The sequence below is a fragment of the Seriola dumerili genome, unplaced genomic scaffold, assembly GCF_002260705.1.
Source record: "Seriola dumerili isolate Sdu_G_001 unplaced genomic scaffold, Sdu_1.0 BDQW01000478.1, whole genome shotgun sequence".
Classification (NCBI taxonomy): domain Eukaryota; kingdom Metazoa; phylum Chordata; class Actinopteri; order Carangiformes; family Carangidae; genus Seriola; species Seriola dumerili.
Genome location: NW_019174733.1, coordinates 977,320 through 995,977, shown reverse-complemented (window position 1 = coordinate 995,977; position 18,658 = coordinate 977,320). Strand labels below are relative to the sequence as shown.

The 18,658-nt window shown below is 39.1% G+C and overlaps 1 protein-coding gene across 1 annotated transcript; it reads right to left on the bottom strand.

Moving 5' to 3' along the window:
- Nucleotides 1-5,547: 5,547 nt before the first annotated feature.
- Nucleotides 5,548-17,289, bottom strand: xpo5 (exportin 5). Its single transcript, XM_022763834.1, has 33 exons — nt 17,097-17,289; nt 16,449-16,570; nt 16,285-16,357; nt 16,047-16,184; nt 15,583-15,765; nt 15,396-15,422; nt 15,074-15,259; nt 14,367-14,443; nt 14,236-14,280; nt 14,023-14,113; nt 13,784-13,867; nt 13,553-13,678; nt 13,315-13,405; nt 13,089-13,217; nt 12,757-12,872; nt 12,493-12,648; nt 12,307-12,348; nt 12,124-12,213; nt 11,773-11,972; nt 11,574-11,676; nt 10,654-10,835; nt 10,294-10,394; nt 10,091-10,187; nt 9,842-9,978; nt 9,544-9,641; nt 9,366-9,412; nt 9,117-9,223; nt 8,317-8,376; nt 8,123-8,217; nt 7,932-8,039; nt 7,240-7,377; nt 6,744-6,908; nt 5,548-6,453 (listed from the first exon to the last, which is right to left on the bottom strand). The coding sequence occupies exons 1-33, from the start codon at nt 17,196-17,198 to the stop codon at nt 6,307-6,309; spliced, it is 3,663 nt and encodes a 1,220-aa protein (XP_022619555.1). The 5' UTR covers nt 17,199-17,289; the 3' UTR covers nt 5,548-6,306.
- Nucleotides 17,290-18,658: the final 1,369 nt, after the last annotated feature.

Genomic DNA, 18,658 nt, shown 5'->3' with positions numbered 1-18,658 from the left:
TTAATATTTTTTTAAAGAGAAATGAAGCACTGTTTCGGGCTACAGTGACCTCTCACAGGCTACAACAATAATCCTTTTATATGATAAAACATCAAGCACAGGTGTGACCCTTATTTGATCATTAATTAATACAGCACGATTGACATTCATCCTAATTCTCCTGATAATTCATAAAAAATATTTACAGAATCAAAGAAAAGATAATAACAAATTAGCAACAGAATGGCCAATTGTTATTGTTTTTACTACAGTGACAAAGTATTTGTAATATGTAATTGTATTTTCCCACATTGATCAACACACACAAAAAATACTTTAACATTAAAATTTAGCTCTAAATTAAATTAAATTATAAACAAATATCCAAAACAAAAAGGTTTCCACTCTCTTTACATATCAAAACAATAACCTATATTGCCAATTGTTTTTTCAATGTCACATAATTAAGCTGAATGGAGGACACCTGTGTGTAGTCAAGGTGTGACAAGTAATTTTACTTTAAATACTTCTCTATCTACATGGTCCAAGTGCTGGTTCGTAAATTTCCTGACAAAGTCAAATGAATATTCTGAACCATGACAGGGCTAGTGAAAAGTATCAGTCAGGGGAATGATAGGCTATGACAACACAGCATTGAATTTCCCTTGTAATAGGGTTATCAAATAGCACTGCTGTAATACTACTGCTGCATTGAGCCAGCCTGCAACTTTAGTGTAAACCAAACACTGCACATTAACAAAAGCACACCGTCCCCACCATGAAGGCTTAGTGGTAGCAAGGTCGGGCTGTGGGGATGCTTCACTGCAGCAGGCCCAAAGGGCTTGTGAGGGTAGAGGATCAAATAAATACAGCAAAGTACATCAATTGTGGAGGAAGACCTTCTTCAGGATGTACAACCACCATTTAGGAAAATGTTTTTCTAACAAGACAAGTTGCCCAAACATAAAGCCATATGAGAGTCCAGACATTAACCCATTTGCAATTCTGAGGCAGGACTTGAAAATATTTACTTCCCATGCAACTTGACGGAGTCAGAGCAGTTTCACAAAGATGCGTGAGGAATTCACTGATCCATCCATGCAAACTATGTAGATATTTTACATTAAAGGCAATGCTGTTGAAAACAAATATGCCAAAAAGTGGTGAATACATTTAATAGGCAGTGATTTTCTTTCTTTCTTTCTCAGTTTATCATCTTTATAGTATTCCTCCAAATCTGTGAATTTCTGTCCTACAGTGAAACAAATGTTAACAATAAATGCCATTGCCTCAGAGAAGAATATTTTTTAATTCCAGAAAAGCATCAGAAAATATTAACAACTACAATTTATTCGTTGTCTAGTGTTAGTCTCTGAATTAAAATATTTATCATTTAGAGAGTGACATCAGGTTACAGGTTTAGGCAGGGTTGTATGTATGATCAAGAAAAATGGTCCGCTTTCAGTCATTCTTGTTAGGGACTGAAACTGCAAATATTGTCTCTTCGTAAATCTCATCAAGAGTCACACTGATCAGAGGAGCCAGCGAGCAGTGATCGGAAACGCAGGAGCATGGTGCTGCTGGATGGGCAGTGGACCCTAAAGACATGAAGGAAAATTGGTATTAATGGAAAGAAATCAGAGGCAGAGTTTGTATTTTTGTATTTAAATTTGGAAACGTTGTCATAGTCCCCCATCATTAAAAACAAACATAAAAGACATTCCTCTGTTGTACTTCAAAGCATTGGTGAACCAGAATCCTGAGACACTGTGCAGTGTGGGTGGGACACAGCATACTGAAGGTGGGTGCAGAATTTTAGTTTTGTTTTCACAGTAGGAAACAATTTCTTTAATATTAGCACAGACAGGAGGAATGATTATAGTAGGGCCACAACTAATTATTACTTTAATAATCGATTAATCTGTTGTTTACTTTCTCAGTTAATTACTGTCTCACCTCACGTTTAGCAATTTAGCTTCATGAATGACTTTATAATCGCTTCTTACAATGATTGCAGAATGATTTTCTGTTGACCATCTAACTGATTAATTGACTATCAACGATTGTTTCAGTTCTCTTTCAATGTACACATGGGCATATAAATATCATAATAAACCTCTTCTACCCTGCAGCACCAACTTCTACAAATATGTTTTGCAGCTGAGCTGTTTGAGCTTTTAAAACTTGAAATTCTTGTAGAAAGTATAGTTTCCAGAGATATCAAATGCCAATTCATTCAGAATCCCAGGAATCCATAACCTGATGAACAATATTCAGCTGGTTAACATCTCCATTTGATATAAGGGTGCTGCCATTTGAAAATACTCTGGGTTTTACTGTTTGAGTATTCAGGACTTGGCTTCATTCATTAATCACAGTAAAAATCAGACAGAATATGCTGTACAGCTATGTGACATTAATGGACATGAATATTTTGACCACTGAAATTTAAGGGGAATATCAGGTTTCTTGTATGTAAATAGCACTGAGAGTACATTAGATAAGGGCAGTGGTAGAAGAAGTCAGAGGATCAATTAAATGCTGCAAACATAGAGAAATCCTGGAAGAAGACCTGTTTCAATTTGCAAAAAAAAAAGTATTTTGGAATGTTTGTTTGAAATTTGTTTTCTAACAGGATAACTACCCGAAACATAAAGGTGTGAATCGATTTAAAAATTAGTGGCAGGGCATAAAAATGGATATTAGCTCCCTGTGCAACCTGACAGAGCTTGAGCTGCTTTGCAAAGACACATGGGTAATCAGATCATCTACTTTAGTAAAAGCAGCAATTAGCACCATAAATTCACTCAATTACAAGTAAATATATAACATTCAAAACTTTACTGAAGTAAGCATAATGTACTTCTAGGTACATTTAAGTACTTTAAGTAAAAATACTCGTTGGTAGAATATTGGATCATTATTACTGATACAACATGCAAGCAGCATTTTAATGTTGCTACTTGTTTAGGTGAAGGTAATATACTTTGCATATTTATGGGTATATAACATTGCAGCATATTGTACAAATAGTTGTGATGTTATATATTTCGTACATAAAATCTTGATTTGTGAACTAACTATATTTTTTAGATAAATATGTATATTAGCCTCTGAAATGTAGAGCAGTCGAAGTATAAAGTAAGATAAAATGGAAATAGTACACATACCACAAAAATGTATTTACGTAGCGACAGTACTTGAGTAAATGTACGTACGAGGGCACAAGGAATTGCAGTTTTCTCCTGTACCAAACTATAAATGTACCTCTATTAAACGCCTCTGTTGTCAGCAGTAGTCCCACAGCCAGCTGCTGCTCTGCTGCAGTTCACATTAATAAACCGGCATGTTTTCTTGCTGACATTTAAAGTTTTAGTTTCTGTTGGCTATGAATATATCAAACCTACAGGCATTCATTTATTCAATCCCAATATTTTCATAAGAACAAAATAATACCATGTCACCATTAAACGTTACGCAGCCATGGTTAGACACCGTTCTTCTTCGTTGCGCTTCTTCGCAGCTCATTACAGTATTTTACGGCAGTTGGCAAATAATAAATACCGCCTTAGCGCCCCCACCGTCTCGGAGTACGAACGGATTTTCCTCAGGCAGATGTTGCTGTCAAAATTGCTTTTGCGAATATGCACCCGAACTTGCCCCCGAATTCGCCCGTTCACTAATTTCATTTAATTTTAAATTAATTTATTCCCTACGTTATAATATAGGGTACCCCTCAAAAGGTAAACTCTTGTGATTAGTAAACTGAGGTTTGGGACACCTATGAATCAAAATCATGATAGTTTTTCATCACTAATGACAGGCACTAATATAGAAATACAGGATAGAACTATTCGATCCAGAAATTAAAGGTTATAATAGATATCCAATTATTATAAATCTTTATTGGAGTATGACCTCATAGGGAAAAATGCCACCATGCAGATGGGTAACAATAATGAAAACAAACAAATAGTCCAAACAATATTATATAACATACATTGGTGTTAGTGTTAAGGATGGAAATATGTTCATTGCACAATTTGTTTTTAAATACTGCAATACTGCAATTTTAAAACACCAATCTGTCTGCAGATCTGTCAGTATCCTTACACACATTTTTATTTAGACATTAGTGTAAACATAAGTGTAAAGATTCAAGGACAGTAAGAACCTGATATAATACTAATAAATATAGATTATTTTACATATTAGTTGTTTTATATTTACAACTATATCACCATATTGGTAATTTTGCAAAATTGTTCATATGATGCATATGCAAAATAAAAAATAATAGTTAATAAGACCAAAATATGTCCACATATAGCAATTAAATAATGTTTTTGTACAATTTAAACTACTTTTATCTATATACTAAGTGGAAAAGCAAAAGATGAATTCTAGACAAATTGTAATTATGATTTTATTTAAAAACAACAAAATATAAACCACGCTACACTTTTAAAAAGCCTATTTTCTTCTTTGTACAGAACATTTTAGTGTTGAACACGCATTATTAAAAATGGCCACATGTGAACAATCATCACAAAGACAGGGAAAACAGTTCACTGGAAAAATTTAATTTCATGTATGTTTCTATTCCCTGGTGAGTATATAGTGAACCTGTTCTCAGCAAACCAGCATCTGAAATGCAGACCCATCTATGTGCATTTAAAGGGGGCTCACTCCAAGCCAAAATAATTCCCATTTATTTTGGTCTGAATATACACAACACATATTTTAAAAAAACAAATCTTTCTCCACAAAGATAGCTCCATAAGAGCAAAATACATCCAACAAATTATTCTCAAAAACAATCCCTTGAACAATGAAGGAATGTAGTGCTGGTTCATCTTGGCAATACCAGTACAAACACAAAAAGACCACATGACAAACAGAATATTATCACCAACTGAATAGCTAGGAAACAATAGAAACACTTGGATTACGCTACACATTACGTTGTTGAGTCCACCTTTAAACTTTTTTTTTTTTTTTTAAATCAAAAGTTACGTTGTTGGGTTTTGCTTCTCAGACACAATTGTCTGGTCACGTTTGTCAAGTCTACTGTGAGTGTTTTGGCACAAAATGTGGCTGCATTATTTGTAGTATATGTGATCTGCATGAAATACATAATTCCTAACTGTCGTGTAAATTGTGCTGATATGAAGATCTGGCAAAACTGCAAACCATCATTGCATTACCCAATGACTTAGTAATATCTGCATAATAGAAAACTGTTGTTCACACTTAAATCTACAGTAACCATTCATGAAAACACAATCGAGCTGCTTTTTTTCTCTTAGGGTTGGTTTCAATAAAGTATCTTCACTCCATCATAGGGAGCGTTGCACCTGAGGTACCATTAGCACATGCTTCAGAATCAGAAACTGCATTCAAGCTCGTCCAGTCAAAAGGAAATTACGGTAAATAGAGAAATGTGTACCAGAAGTCTTCCTTCCTTTTCGACCCAGGACTTGACAGCAGCAGCAGCAGCAGTAGCAGCATGCTCACACAACATATCTGCCAACACTATCCTCTGAAATTAAGATTTTTTTTTTTTTTTTTTTTTTTTTAAAGTACAAAAGGTCTCCACCTCTCATAAGCCATACGAGCCAGAACACACACAAACACACACACACACACACACACACAGTCCTTCCTAACAGGCCACTCCTGCAGCTACTGGGTATACTGGCTGTGCTTGTGTGGATATCTTTCGATGCCAATTTCTAGGGTGAATATCGAACCACAGCTGGGCTCTCAGTTTGATTCCCTCGTTTTATATGTCTATGGCATTCTCAGTGAACATGATGCTGGGCCATTAGCAAATATTGCCCCTTAAAAGGCCCAAAGTAAATGACAAAACACAGAATTTACCTATTTCAAGGTTTGTTTATGGCTCAGCAGAGCTTCTGCTGTAGAGCAAATATTAATGATTATTTTTAGATCGTCCCTTCACAAAATCTGACACAGACAAAACATTCTTTGATCTGAAATATTTCCTACAACCTCCTTAAAGGTATGCACAAGAAATGGAGCAGAAGTGTGAAATGGGATTTAAAAAAGGGATCTTCTGTGTGAATCTCGCCTGTGCAAATGACTGTGGGAAGATATTACTATACAGTACTATACTATACAGTGTGAGTGGTGTTGCAGCACATTATGGGTAAAAATAAAAGATGACTAATTGAAAAAAGTGTTGACAGATATGTTGGGTAGCGCCACACTGCCCCAGCTGGAGGATGGTGAGGGAAACCCCGGTTTGTACACATAACTCCTGTCTTCAGTCAGTATGGAGTCCGTTAGAACCGCTGTATGTTCCTACAGAGTGTTTTCCTCTGGGGAGAAAAGAGCTGCCAGGCCCAATGCTTCACTGTTCTGTACATCCTTGTCTGGCTTCGGCTTTTTAAAGAGCGATGGAAGATTCCGGATATGAACCTCCTTCCTGAACTGCTGGCACAGAGCTTTCTGTTGGCAGGGGACAAAGAAAGGGGAGGTTAAACAGAGCTATCCCAGATCTACCAGAAAGAATTTCATTAGACTGCACAGCCCTGTTGAGCTGCTGCACTTTCCTTTTTTTTTTTTTTTTTTTTTTTCCTTTCGCTGCCGACCACAGAAGATTTACAACACAGCCCGAATCACAGTGCTGAGTATTGACGTGGACTATTAAGGCCAGTGTCTCTGGTCACTTCTGATGTCTGTCTGCATTGTGATATAATAGAGAAACATTGCCCTCCAGTGGCTAAATGTGACATTACCCCAACAGTTCCTGCAATGAGCTTCTTGAACTGGTCTTTTCTCTTTTTGTCTCCAACTTTCTGGGCATTGGGGTCCATGAGCCTGTGGTCATACTGGTCCAGAGCCTCCACACTGATGTTTGGGATCTGGGTCATTACTGTTCTCAGCTCCATGTAGCGAGGCCGCTAAGACAGATGGGACAGACAGATGCACACACAATCAAGGAGATTAAAAGAGAGATGAGTTCTCAGGAATTAACTCAAATTTGAGCACATATTATATCCCTAAAACTAAAAAAAAAAATCTGACAGACAGAACAATAATCAAGAAAAGAATGGGAATATATTAGTTTATAATTGATTGATTTATTGTCTGGCTGATTGCTATTTGCAGCACTAGGTGACTTGCAGTAAAAGAGACTAAGAGAAGAGTGTAACTCTCAAAGGGAAAAATAAATCAAACAAAAAGGTAGAAATAAAGAGCATCCATGGCAGAAATGATTTCCATTGGCCTCACCAGGTTTTCATAGATGAGCATGGCCAGCTGAGAGAGGGTAGAGTTGCAGACTTCATGCTGCCCATGAACCTGAAGGCCCCTAAGAACACTGGTATAGAACCACGTGACCGCCTCAGGAAGAAGATTACCCCCTACGACCTGGAGAGACACAGAGTGAATGTGGGAGGAAAACTTTAGAAACATGTAGAAATTTAAGATACTTTTACCGCAACCTTCCAGGTCACAGGTGGTGACCGAGCATCAATTTAGACATTCAATTAGTTAGAAAAGCTTGACATGGAAAAGGCAAAACAGTGCTTTAAAGAGGGATGCAAATACATTAGTGGTAAGAAAGGTTTGAGTGGCAAAGGTTTACATGGAAATACATGAGAAGATCAAGCTTGATCTGATGGGGTGGGTCACAAATATCTCAAATGCATCCACTTTTATATTCTCAACAAACCCCATTATAATCACCACCAATGACAATAAAACTCATAATAACACTAATAATAATAATAATAAAAACACTGTTAAAAAGGATGATGGATGCTCCTTCATTATGAAGAACATATGCATACGAACTAACGCACGGTTGGCTTTGGTCTTTTCAGGGGTTTTGTGGACAGTAATAAAAATATAGAATATAGCAAGCTTTAGTGTGTGACATGAGAATTTAAAAAAAAAGAAGTTTTCTGTATTGAGTGTACTACCTGCCGCAGAAGGGTCCAACAGACCATGGAAGCAGTTCGGTGACAGTTGGTGGTGTCCTTCCACGACAGTGAGGTGAAGGAGAGGGTCAACAGGGACATGTAGATGTTCTGGGCAAAGAAAAAAAGAAGTTTATTTTTCAACATTTAATGTGTGACTCTACCAAGTGTTCTGTGATGTATCTCAGACTGACCTCGTGTTTCATCAGGCATTTTCCCAGCTCAGTCAGCTCCTCTGTGGGCTGAGCAGGAGACGCTGTCTGCACTGACTCCATCATCATGTCCTCCTCTACGCAAGAACATTTCAGGCAAAACAATGAAATGCTTCTCAGAAGAAAAAACAAACATAATCCACCTACTGATTCAAATTTTCTCATTTGGCTCTTACCTTCTACTTCCTCCTTATTTGCTGCATGTTCAGGCACTTTTCTGGAAATACAGCTCACAGCTAGAGGAGAAGAAAGAAGTATTATGGCCCCATAAAAACTCGACCCGGGAAAAGCTGATCAGGCAGTTGTATGCCATATCCTGAAAATCCCACTACTCATATTTTTTAGTACCTTCTTAATACACGTCATAAAAACCACACTCTCGTTTCTCCGTGTACATGAAACCGATCTCGCCTTGTGATGCAAGATTAATTTCAGAGTAATCTCACAATAAAGTGCAATTCAATCCAATTAAAGGTACTTTAAAAAAAAAAAAAACATTTTTCAACATTCAGTGAGTTGTTGATTTTGGACTCCCCCAACTGTCTCTTAGGATAAACTCAGGCATTAGATTGTCAGTCACCAAGACCCATCAAACTGGAAGGAAGACGGTCTCATCTACAACAATAATGTGAAGTTGTAGCTTTATCTAGGAATTATAGCTGGTATTTGCACTTCGCACTAATGTGGGCTGAAACCATTTTTAGCTTGTGTAGCTGGCAGAAACACAACCTTATCACATGACTAAAGTGCATTAGCAGTATTAAGGAATAAGCCCTGAGCGTCGCTTCACACCTCGATTTACAGTCAGTGTAGACAGGGACATTATATTGCTATCAGAAAACACCTTTAACATTATTGTACTATGGATAATTCACATTTGAAATAAATATTGCAGGTTCTTTGTAAGACAACAAATGTTTGCCACACATGTATGGAAACTGAAATGGGAGCAGTTACTAGAGATGCTGAGACTTACAGAGAAGATCCAGCACCTCCCTAGTGAGCAGGCGCACCAGCTGCTCCTCCAACATCTCCTGCGTCACCTGGCTCTCCTGACCCACCACCTCCTCCTCATCCTCGCCACTAAAACACACAATAAACAGGTTGTCAGTAAGTCCACATATCCAATTAGAGCTTTGACACGGTGAACCCTCCGAGAATTAAACTATATTCAATAGAGGCTTTAAAGTTACAATGGAGACGGATACACTATCCCATAACTTACTTTATTGAGGTCCTCTGGTTGATGACCTGCCACTTGACGTTGAGTCTCTGTAGTATGAAGCAGAAGCGAGGTCATGAGATTTGGCAACAAAAACCAACTGTGACTGAGTGAATTAAGTGTATCTAATGGTGAGATTAAGGATGACGTTTTACAGAATGAGAAGTGTGGACATCCTGACCTGCTGCATGTAAGCGAACAGAGGGCCCAGCAGGGGGCAGAGCAGACTCTCGTGGTACTCCTGAGGACATGATTGCACCAGCTGCCTCAAAAACACCCGTACACTTGTTAAGGAAATTCAATGTTAACATAAAGCAATAACTAAGCTTTGTTTATGTAGAGTAGGATCCATCCCAAATTAATCATATAAAAAGATCTCTTACACATGTGTACTGTATATCACCAAATTACTGACTGAAGCATGGTTATACAAAAAAAAAAAAAGGTAAATGAAATGAAGCAAAAGCAAATAAGGATATGAATCATAGGGCGAAGTCTGTGGTCAGGCACATGGTCGAGGGAGACAAAGGCAGAGCCAGCGATTTCTTGAGCCAACCTCTCAATGGTGTAGAATTCCTGCTGGAGGGACAGACCTGCATTCCCCAGGACATGGAAGCTACAGAGGTAAAGAGAGGAGAGGAGAGAATAGGAGGTAGAATCGCATCTCAACAGTATGTGTGGTATAAACAATACTAAAGTCTGGGGCAAAACTACAACACTATTCTTACCAGTTGTCATACAATGTGGTGAAAAATCCCTGCATGCGCTCCAGGTTGGTTCTGTACACTGGAGAGTCATAAATATCCAAAAGATGCTGAGAGAGACCTAGAGAACACACATATAGAGAAGGTTTAACCCTTGTTTTTTTTTTTGTTTTTTTCCAGATGATGGCGTAATGTGGGGGGAAGCATGTACAAAAGCCTCCTCTTACCAAGAACCACATTTTTCTCTGCATCCATCACCTCATGGGCCCTAGAAAAGGTCTCACTCAGACGCGCCATGTTCTCTGGCATGAACAGACTGTTGTGTGTCCTGCGGTGAGGAGTAAATAAAAGAATATAATAAATTAGAATTATTATTGAGACACTGTTAAACCTACTGATAACCATTTTACACCAATAACCCATGTACATGTCCCACCTAAACAATCAAGATCAGACTCCGTCTATAACATGTAATGTAACCGAAAAAAAAAGTTTGTTCACACATTACACTATACCATACCCTTATCATGTGAACATTCCCTGATATGGGGATATTATGGTAAAAGAGTATCAATCCACTGGTGTACCTGATGAGAGCCAACAGGTTGGGCAGCAAGGTCAGAAACTGGGCTGTGCAGGGGTTTCTGTAGATGGGGGCTCCAGCAGGGGTGTAACCCGCAACAAAGCCACCGGCCTTGGCTTCCTCCAGGTCTGCAGGCCAACGTGCACGTTTCACCACCCCCAACATGGCATACAAACAAAAACTCAACTAGAGAAAGGTCACAAAAAAGAGGGATAAACTGTTAAATAATTTATCACCAGATACTTGCAGACATTCCCATCAGCCTCAGCAGTTTGTGCTTAGTGCCAACTAGCAAATGCTAGCATGCTAACACACAAAAACTTGGATGATATGGTAACAATCACCTGTGCCTAAATATAGTCTCAGGGAGCTGCTAGCATTGCTGTAAACTCCTACTCTTATTAATAAAATATAAACTCCAGGCCAAGCCAAAAAAGTGGCTCAGAATTTAAAATGTGAGGTTTTGAGGTTGACACAAAAAAATGATGACTGACATATTCTATCTGGCAAGTTACTGACAGGAATTGTCTTTGACTGTTTATTTGATCTGATTGGTCACACGGACCTGACAGTAGCTCCTGAAAAGAGATGCTGGACCTAATGTGTTCACCTAATGGTTTGGAAACTTTACATGTCTCTGGCATTTTCAAAAGTTGAAAACCCCTCTGTGTCCAGCAGTGTTAAAAGCATTTCAAATTTTCAGCACCCTGTGGTTAACTTGTGTTTTATTTATTTTCAACTGCAGTGCTCTGAACTTTAGTGCAATTTATTTTGCAGGTTGCACACGCAACCCTTTGCAATGCGGAGCAGAAAAAAAAAATGTCTACAACGTCTGAAAAAGCCTAGTGACAGAAATTCACAGTCAGGACAAAACACTAGCCCTTAGAGCTCACATACTAACTCAGTTTACAACTATACACTTACCCGTCCCCTATTAAGGCCTGTTGTGTCTGAATCTGCGCTTTGCTCGGTGACCACCTGATCCGCTCCAACGAAGGACAGGAACACGGCAGGGTCCCACAGCACACTGAAACACAAAGACGCCATAACAATAAAATTCTCCGTCATGATATTTAAATACGTCATGTATAGTTCGAGGGAAATAGAAAGAAATCAAACGCACTGCCTCATCTCATCTGAGGTCCATTCTGTCACCACTGACGCCATGAGTTCGTCTAGAAAAGCCTTCTGCTTTGCAAAGTCCTTGAACTGGTTACTGATCAGCACCAACGCTTCCATCAGTGAACATTTCTCCATGTGAGTCAATGTGGCGTCGCTGGAGAACAGCTTCTTCACATGATTGTAAAACATGTCGAAACAAGGCTGGAGAGGAAATGAAAAAAAAAAAAGTATTATACAGTGGTCTCAAATAATTACTCATGTCTATTCATCAGCACTGTGTGCTTCAGTTACATATTTTGTGCAAAATCTATGTCATGCTATTTTACTTTAAATAGGATGTTAGGACATTTACCAAGATGAACTGTGGGTAATCCCGGCAAATTTTGATGATAGAAGAACAGGCGTGCCTCCTCACATTCTTTACGGCCCGGGTCCGAGGTGCCTGAAGATGGTAGTTGGAGGATATATTTTTTTTGGTCTTGGACATGAAGAATGAAGAAGAGTGCTGATATTTAGCTCTGTGATGGCAACTCACCTTATTGTCCTGACCGATCTCAAACGTGATGGCTTTAAAGAGCTGCAGAGACAAAACAAGAGAAGAGCAAATCCAAACTTTAATATCCACAAATACCCAAATCTCCACATCTAACAATCAAGAAAGCCGGTAGGTATACGGTAGACACACATACAATATGTAGCAACCAATGAGGACTCATCTGACCTTGTATAGGACCTGTGTCAGGAAGTGTGGTCTGTGTATGACAAACGGGAAGAGGGCAGAGACGTTGGTGAGCACACAGGACAAGATGAGCGGGTCTTTGGTGTCGTAGTTCAGCACGGCCTGCAGCAGCTCCATGCTCTGATCGATGGGCAACTTCTGCAAAGAAAGACGCAGAAAGAGGACGCAAAGAACTCGCATCACTACAATCAGCACTATTTTCTTACACAGTTTTACTCTGTGTGCCTAAAACCTAGCTTGTGTTACCTCCTCTTCCAGACTTTTGAAGATCTGTGTGACCATGCACTCCATGAAGATGGTCATCGCATCCCATTGGACCACAGATGGAGACAGGAGGGAGCACAGGCCCTCTGCAGTTTTAGCTGGTGAGGAGTTGGAGAGAAGTTTATTCGCTGTTTATAAAAAATTCATGACTATCTAAACTGGATTTTTTTCACCCCACTCAGCTTGCTCTGAAATTGAGTGATCTGATAAAAAAAAACAAAAAAAAAAAAAAACAAGAAAAACATCCAGCCCAGCAAAGAAGCAAAACACACAGGTTCAGAGTTATCAATCCCCCTCTGTGATGAGGCACTTACATGTGGTATCCCCCATGTCAATAGGGCTGGCAATCTGATACTGTAACCATTCTGCTGCTATCTGAAAGGCCTCCAGAGGAACAATGCGACATGCACTCCTCAGCACCTCTCCCTGCTGCGCTCGAAAAGCTGTGAAGCATGAAAACGCACCATGAAAAACATCACGCGGATAGATTACTAAAAGTATTCATCATAAGCGCAGTAAATCTGAATCCATAACACTTACAATTAAAGAATGAGTTGAAGTCCTCGTCGCTGTCGAAGTCCACACGGGAGTACTCACAACTTGGGTTATCGTCTCTAGATGGAAACCCAGTCTGGTGTGGGAAAGAGAGAGAGAGAAAGAGAGAGACAGACAGACAGAGAGAGAGAGAGAGAGAGAGAGAGAGACAGAAGCAAGGCAAGACCTTTAGTATCACCCTGTGTGGCTCTCCGTGTACACCGGCAACTGACATCACTCTCACCTTGACTAGGTTGGTCATAGACGCTCTGAGGTATTTGACGGCCATCTCCACAACGACCGCATCCTTCGACAAAGTCTCATGTCTGAACAAAGCTCCCCATGTAGCCAGAGTGGACGACTTCAAAAACTAAAGAAAAGGGGGATCCACAAGAAGAGATGTTCAAACACAGATGAGGGATTCATATTATGTTCACTCAAATGCAGTCTTTAACAAAAAGATTTGTCATCTCACCTGACTGGAATGTGTAGTGAAGGCTAGAAGGGCTTCCGTGTACTTGCTGAGATTTGCAGGTACTTCAACCTCAACCTCTGAACCCTGTGGAGAGAACATGATATTTCTCTATGATCAATTGTAAACAGAAAGTAAAAACTTGCTCCTGTTATTTTACATAACGTGCGTGTGTAGACCAAGCCCAGATAAAAGATAAGAATTTAGGAATTCAATCTGTGGTCAAATCGGGATAAACTCACCACTAATGAGCAGAGCTGTCCTCCCAGAGCACACAGGACCTGACACAGCCTCTTGAGGAAGATGTAGCGCCGCTCCACCACCTCCACTGCTCTGCACATATATATACACAGGACTATAAGTGACACAGCCTGATGTAGTGAACACACTGTTTAATAACTGTTTTACATCGGTTTACTGTGCTCCACATTAGACAGAGGATTCACATGACTTACTGTGATTCAGAGGATTTCTTAGATATCGCCAGCCCATCTGCTGACCTGTAACCAGACGGACACAAACCATTCAGTGACAGCGGGAAAAGGTGAGTTAAAGAGGAATGATGCGGGGAAGCGGCTGTACTCACTGTGCTGCAGAAAGGATGTAGTGGATGGCCACATCATCGAACAGCAGCATGAATGGCTTCCTATCCTCCAGCTTGCCCTGTTTGGTTATACACAGCTTATTATGATCAAATAAATGACAAATATCCAACTACTACCTACATTTTCATAAACTGTACTGTAGCATGCCTCACCATTTCTATGGTTCCATAATCAATAATGGAAAGTTTCATATTCTAACTAGAAAGCACAAACCTTCAGTGCTGCACTATTCTCTATATGTCATTAAATGTCTGTCAACATTTGGATCAGTATCAACGACACACAAAAACCGACAGTCATGCTCATTGGCTCATGGTGGATAGGATTTTTGGAGGCTTGATAAAATTTGTAGGAGTTGTTGTGAACAGAAAAATTGCAAAATTGAGTCTGTTTAGGAATTCAGAGAAAAAGATGTTATAAAATTATAAAATAATAGTGTTAATAGTGTTAATAAGTGCTTTGAATGGCCACATGGTAGCGCTATTGCTCTGGATCTGCACCACTTCCTTCAATGATCCATAGACCAACTTTCCAACAAATTCCATTAAAATCTGGTATGATGTTTTTAAGATCGCATGCAGTAGTTACTATGTGACAAGCAAAGATGAAAAAAACGGTCTTTACAGCTATCGGGCGAGCATTATGACTTAACCACGGCCTCTCAACACGTGTTTTCCCTGTGTCTCACCTTCCGGCTGATAGCGATGAGCAGGCACTCTGCCGCCTCCAGCTGCAGCTCTGGCTCACTCAGCAGCAGACACAATATTTCCAGTAGATGGCAGTTTCCGGAGGTGATGTGCACCAGAGACACCCAGTCAATGTAGCCTGCAAGTGTATTCAGCGTAGCCACAGCGACTCGACAGTGAGCTCTGGCCTGAGCGTAGAAAAAAATTAGTGGACGAAAAGGGGAAAACGAAGGGATGAGCGAGGAGCGTGACACCAAGGTGATCAAAATAATCAAGTTTGTAAGAGGTTCATTTTAGAGCAAAGATGCCGTGGTGTTTTCGCACCTGCAGTTCATGTCCGGGCATTCCTTTCTGAATAAAAAAAAAAAAAAAACTTCACTGTTAAAGTTTTTCTTTTAGCAACATAAATAACAATGTAATAACATATCAATAGACAAGAATCATTATAATGCTGAATAATTTCTCTTAATACTACTTATTTCTACAAAATAAAAGATGAGACCCCACTGACCAGTTTACGGTAGTCCTCGACATTGAGCTGCAAAATTGCCATCATGAAACTGAAGATGCTTTCCATGTTTTGGGTGAGTGTCTGCTGGATGTCTCTGCGTCGCTGAGTGGGCAGCGTCTGGAAGGTGATCACATCCTCTGCCAGCCTCAAAAGGATCAACATAACCACCTCTGTCTGTGCCTCCTGTGAAAGGCACAGGTGAATTTTAATTTTCAGTATTCACTTAGTTTTCACTTTAAAAAAGCCCATAACCACAAATATCTGAATTTTTTTGGAAAGTTTGCTCGGAAAGGCCAAGAACTTAGTTTGCATGGATAAAACAATAAAGTAGCAATAGTTGTTGAAAGATGTAGATATTGACCAGTGGCCAAGTTGACATGATGACGTCCGGTACTTATTTCCATGTGTGTTATTACATAACTGTACTCAAATTGCATGAAAGCTGCACTGTGCAAGTTACTCACCCCTTGGCTAGTGAGAGCCTCCATCTCTTTCAGCATATCTGGCCAATGCTGAGGCCATTCTCTCTTTATCATTTCCACTGTGATTCGTGAGAGGGCATCTTTGATATGGCTCTCCTCCTCCAGGATAGAATGGGTACCCTGATGAGACCCAAAGCAAGTATCAGACAAGTGTTTCAGTTACATTTTAACCATAAAACAGATGGTTATATTGTTAACAGCATGTTACCATCACACTTACATTTGATAATAGCTGCATGGCACACTCCTTCAACTGGACCTTCTCTTGTTGTTGCATGTTGTTCCATCGGAACCTGCGAGAAAATTACGCTTTCTTTCAAATATCTAGCTTTTAGCATGTTATTCTTTGTTATAATTGATTGATGCTTTTTATATTTCACTCACTTGATGACGTGCTCCAGGATTTGCAAACCGAAGTGTCTCACTACAGCTGGTTGGGCTTTATCGGCCAATTGTAAGCCACATGGGACACAGAAGGAATTTGTCTCTTTAAACTCTTCACAAAACTGTGGTGAAAAATAAAGCCTGTTACATTACAGACATTTCAAAGTTTTTAAAACAGATGATACTTAAATCAATTTAATATTGTCTAGAGGCTACAGCCAACAGCTGTCTCAGCAACATTACAATAAATAGTTAAATAGCATAAAGCTAACCTTCCAGCTAGCCAAGCCAGGTGCAATGGGAAACATGTTAGTTAGCCTTGTTAGCCTCCGCAGGGAAATCAGTAATCAATCCAATGTTACCATTTCTATGAATGAATGAAGGTGAGTCGACAGTGAGGTGGTGGTGAGGTGTTAATCATGGAATACCGGCTAGCTCGCAAAGCATCTGGCCATCATCCTTGCGTATTTAGCTTACGTTAACGAACGTAAATGAACCGTATGAGCGGTGCTGTTACTGCTAACCCTGCGGATGAAAACTACCCTTTTATTCAGCCTCGCAGGGACTTGATTCTACTTTTACAACAGCTGCACATAAATGACAAGCTCGGCTAGATAGCAGTTAGCTAGCAACCCATAACGATGCTACCTTTAGGGCCTCCAGTCGATAAATTTGGCTTGTCTCCGCATCCATCATCACATTCACAGCTTTGATAAGCTGATCACACATGGCAGCCACCTGGTCAGCCATGACTTCAGGTAGCGTCTGGCACACTGTTAAGACGAAAGCAAGGAGCTCCCTTATGCAAAACACCTGCACAGCAGCAAGCTGCGTACGCTCAGGGAGGTACCAACGTGCAAGAAATGTGCTGCCTGCGTGTTTGATCCTTTCGCTCGCCGTTGAAATTGAATTCTGGGAGTAGTAGTTGAAGCGCCATTTTTTTGAAAGATCGTCTATGTCCTGACAGAGAAATCACTCCTGACTTAAAAAAATGGTGTGCCTTAAGTCTGATAAAAATGTTCGTCTTATTTCATATGAATAGATAACGATTCAATACATTCTGCAATGATTTCATAAATGACAAAAACTAATTTATAAGAAAATATTATTTTATCATTTCTTTGTGGAAATAACATTCTGTGGATTTTTTTTTTCAAAAGTTTGTTTTTATTCCATAATTTTATTCTTCCTTTTCATGACAGTTGAGTTGTCACTAGTCAACATCCTCTCACCTTTCATCTTATCAAATTATTTCATTCACTTATTATTTCATTTTTTGGAACTTGATTAACAATTATTTCACAGATTGACTTACTAATTACTTTACAAATGAATACTTTTGCATACAAAATATATTAAGAGTTTATAAAATATGATGCTGTGTTATAAATCAAACTATGTGATAGTACATATAAGTAGAGCTTAAACATTTAATCAAACAGAAAATTAATTGGCAACTATTTAGATAATTGTTTAAGTCATTTTTCACACAAAGATGCCATACATTTGATTGTTCCACCTGATAAATCATGAAAATAACCAGGAGATTAATCTATAATGCAAAACTTATCATTGTTGCCATCATGTTGGCCAAAATTAGCTTGTTAAATTAGCAAATTGACTGCAACTTTCTGCAACTACATCAGTAAAATGCTGTAATGATAATCTGTGGTTCTAATATAATATAGTCACAGGGGCCATATTTTGATTTGAGTACTTTTACTTTTAGTATTTTAAATTCACTCTCCTGATTATACTTTTGGAATGTATGACTTTTACGTGCAATTGAATTTGTTTAACAGTGTGGTATTAGTACATTTGCTTAAGTAAAGTATCTTAATATTTCTCCACCACTGGTTATTGTTTGTGAACTGCTTGGCCTCTACTCCAACTTCAGCTTTCAGCTTTTCAAAAATGATTACAGTGAGACCTCTTACAATGGTCCGATTCAACTCTGGTTAATTCCTACCTTTAATGTAAGTTTAATGCGTCGCCAGGACTATTGTTATCCACGTACGTAATGTTGACCTGAACCAAATGTTTAAAGAAATAAGCTTTTACGTGCAACAAGTGAGTGCAAAGTGTGATGGTATTGTTTCATGTTTACACCGGACAGGTCTGGCCGGTGGGGGTGTTTTCCGTTCTAGAACTAGGCGGAGCTTGAATTCCAAAGTGGAATGAGTTTCCTCTCGATACGTCACTCTGGGATA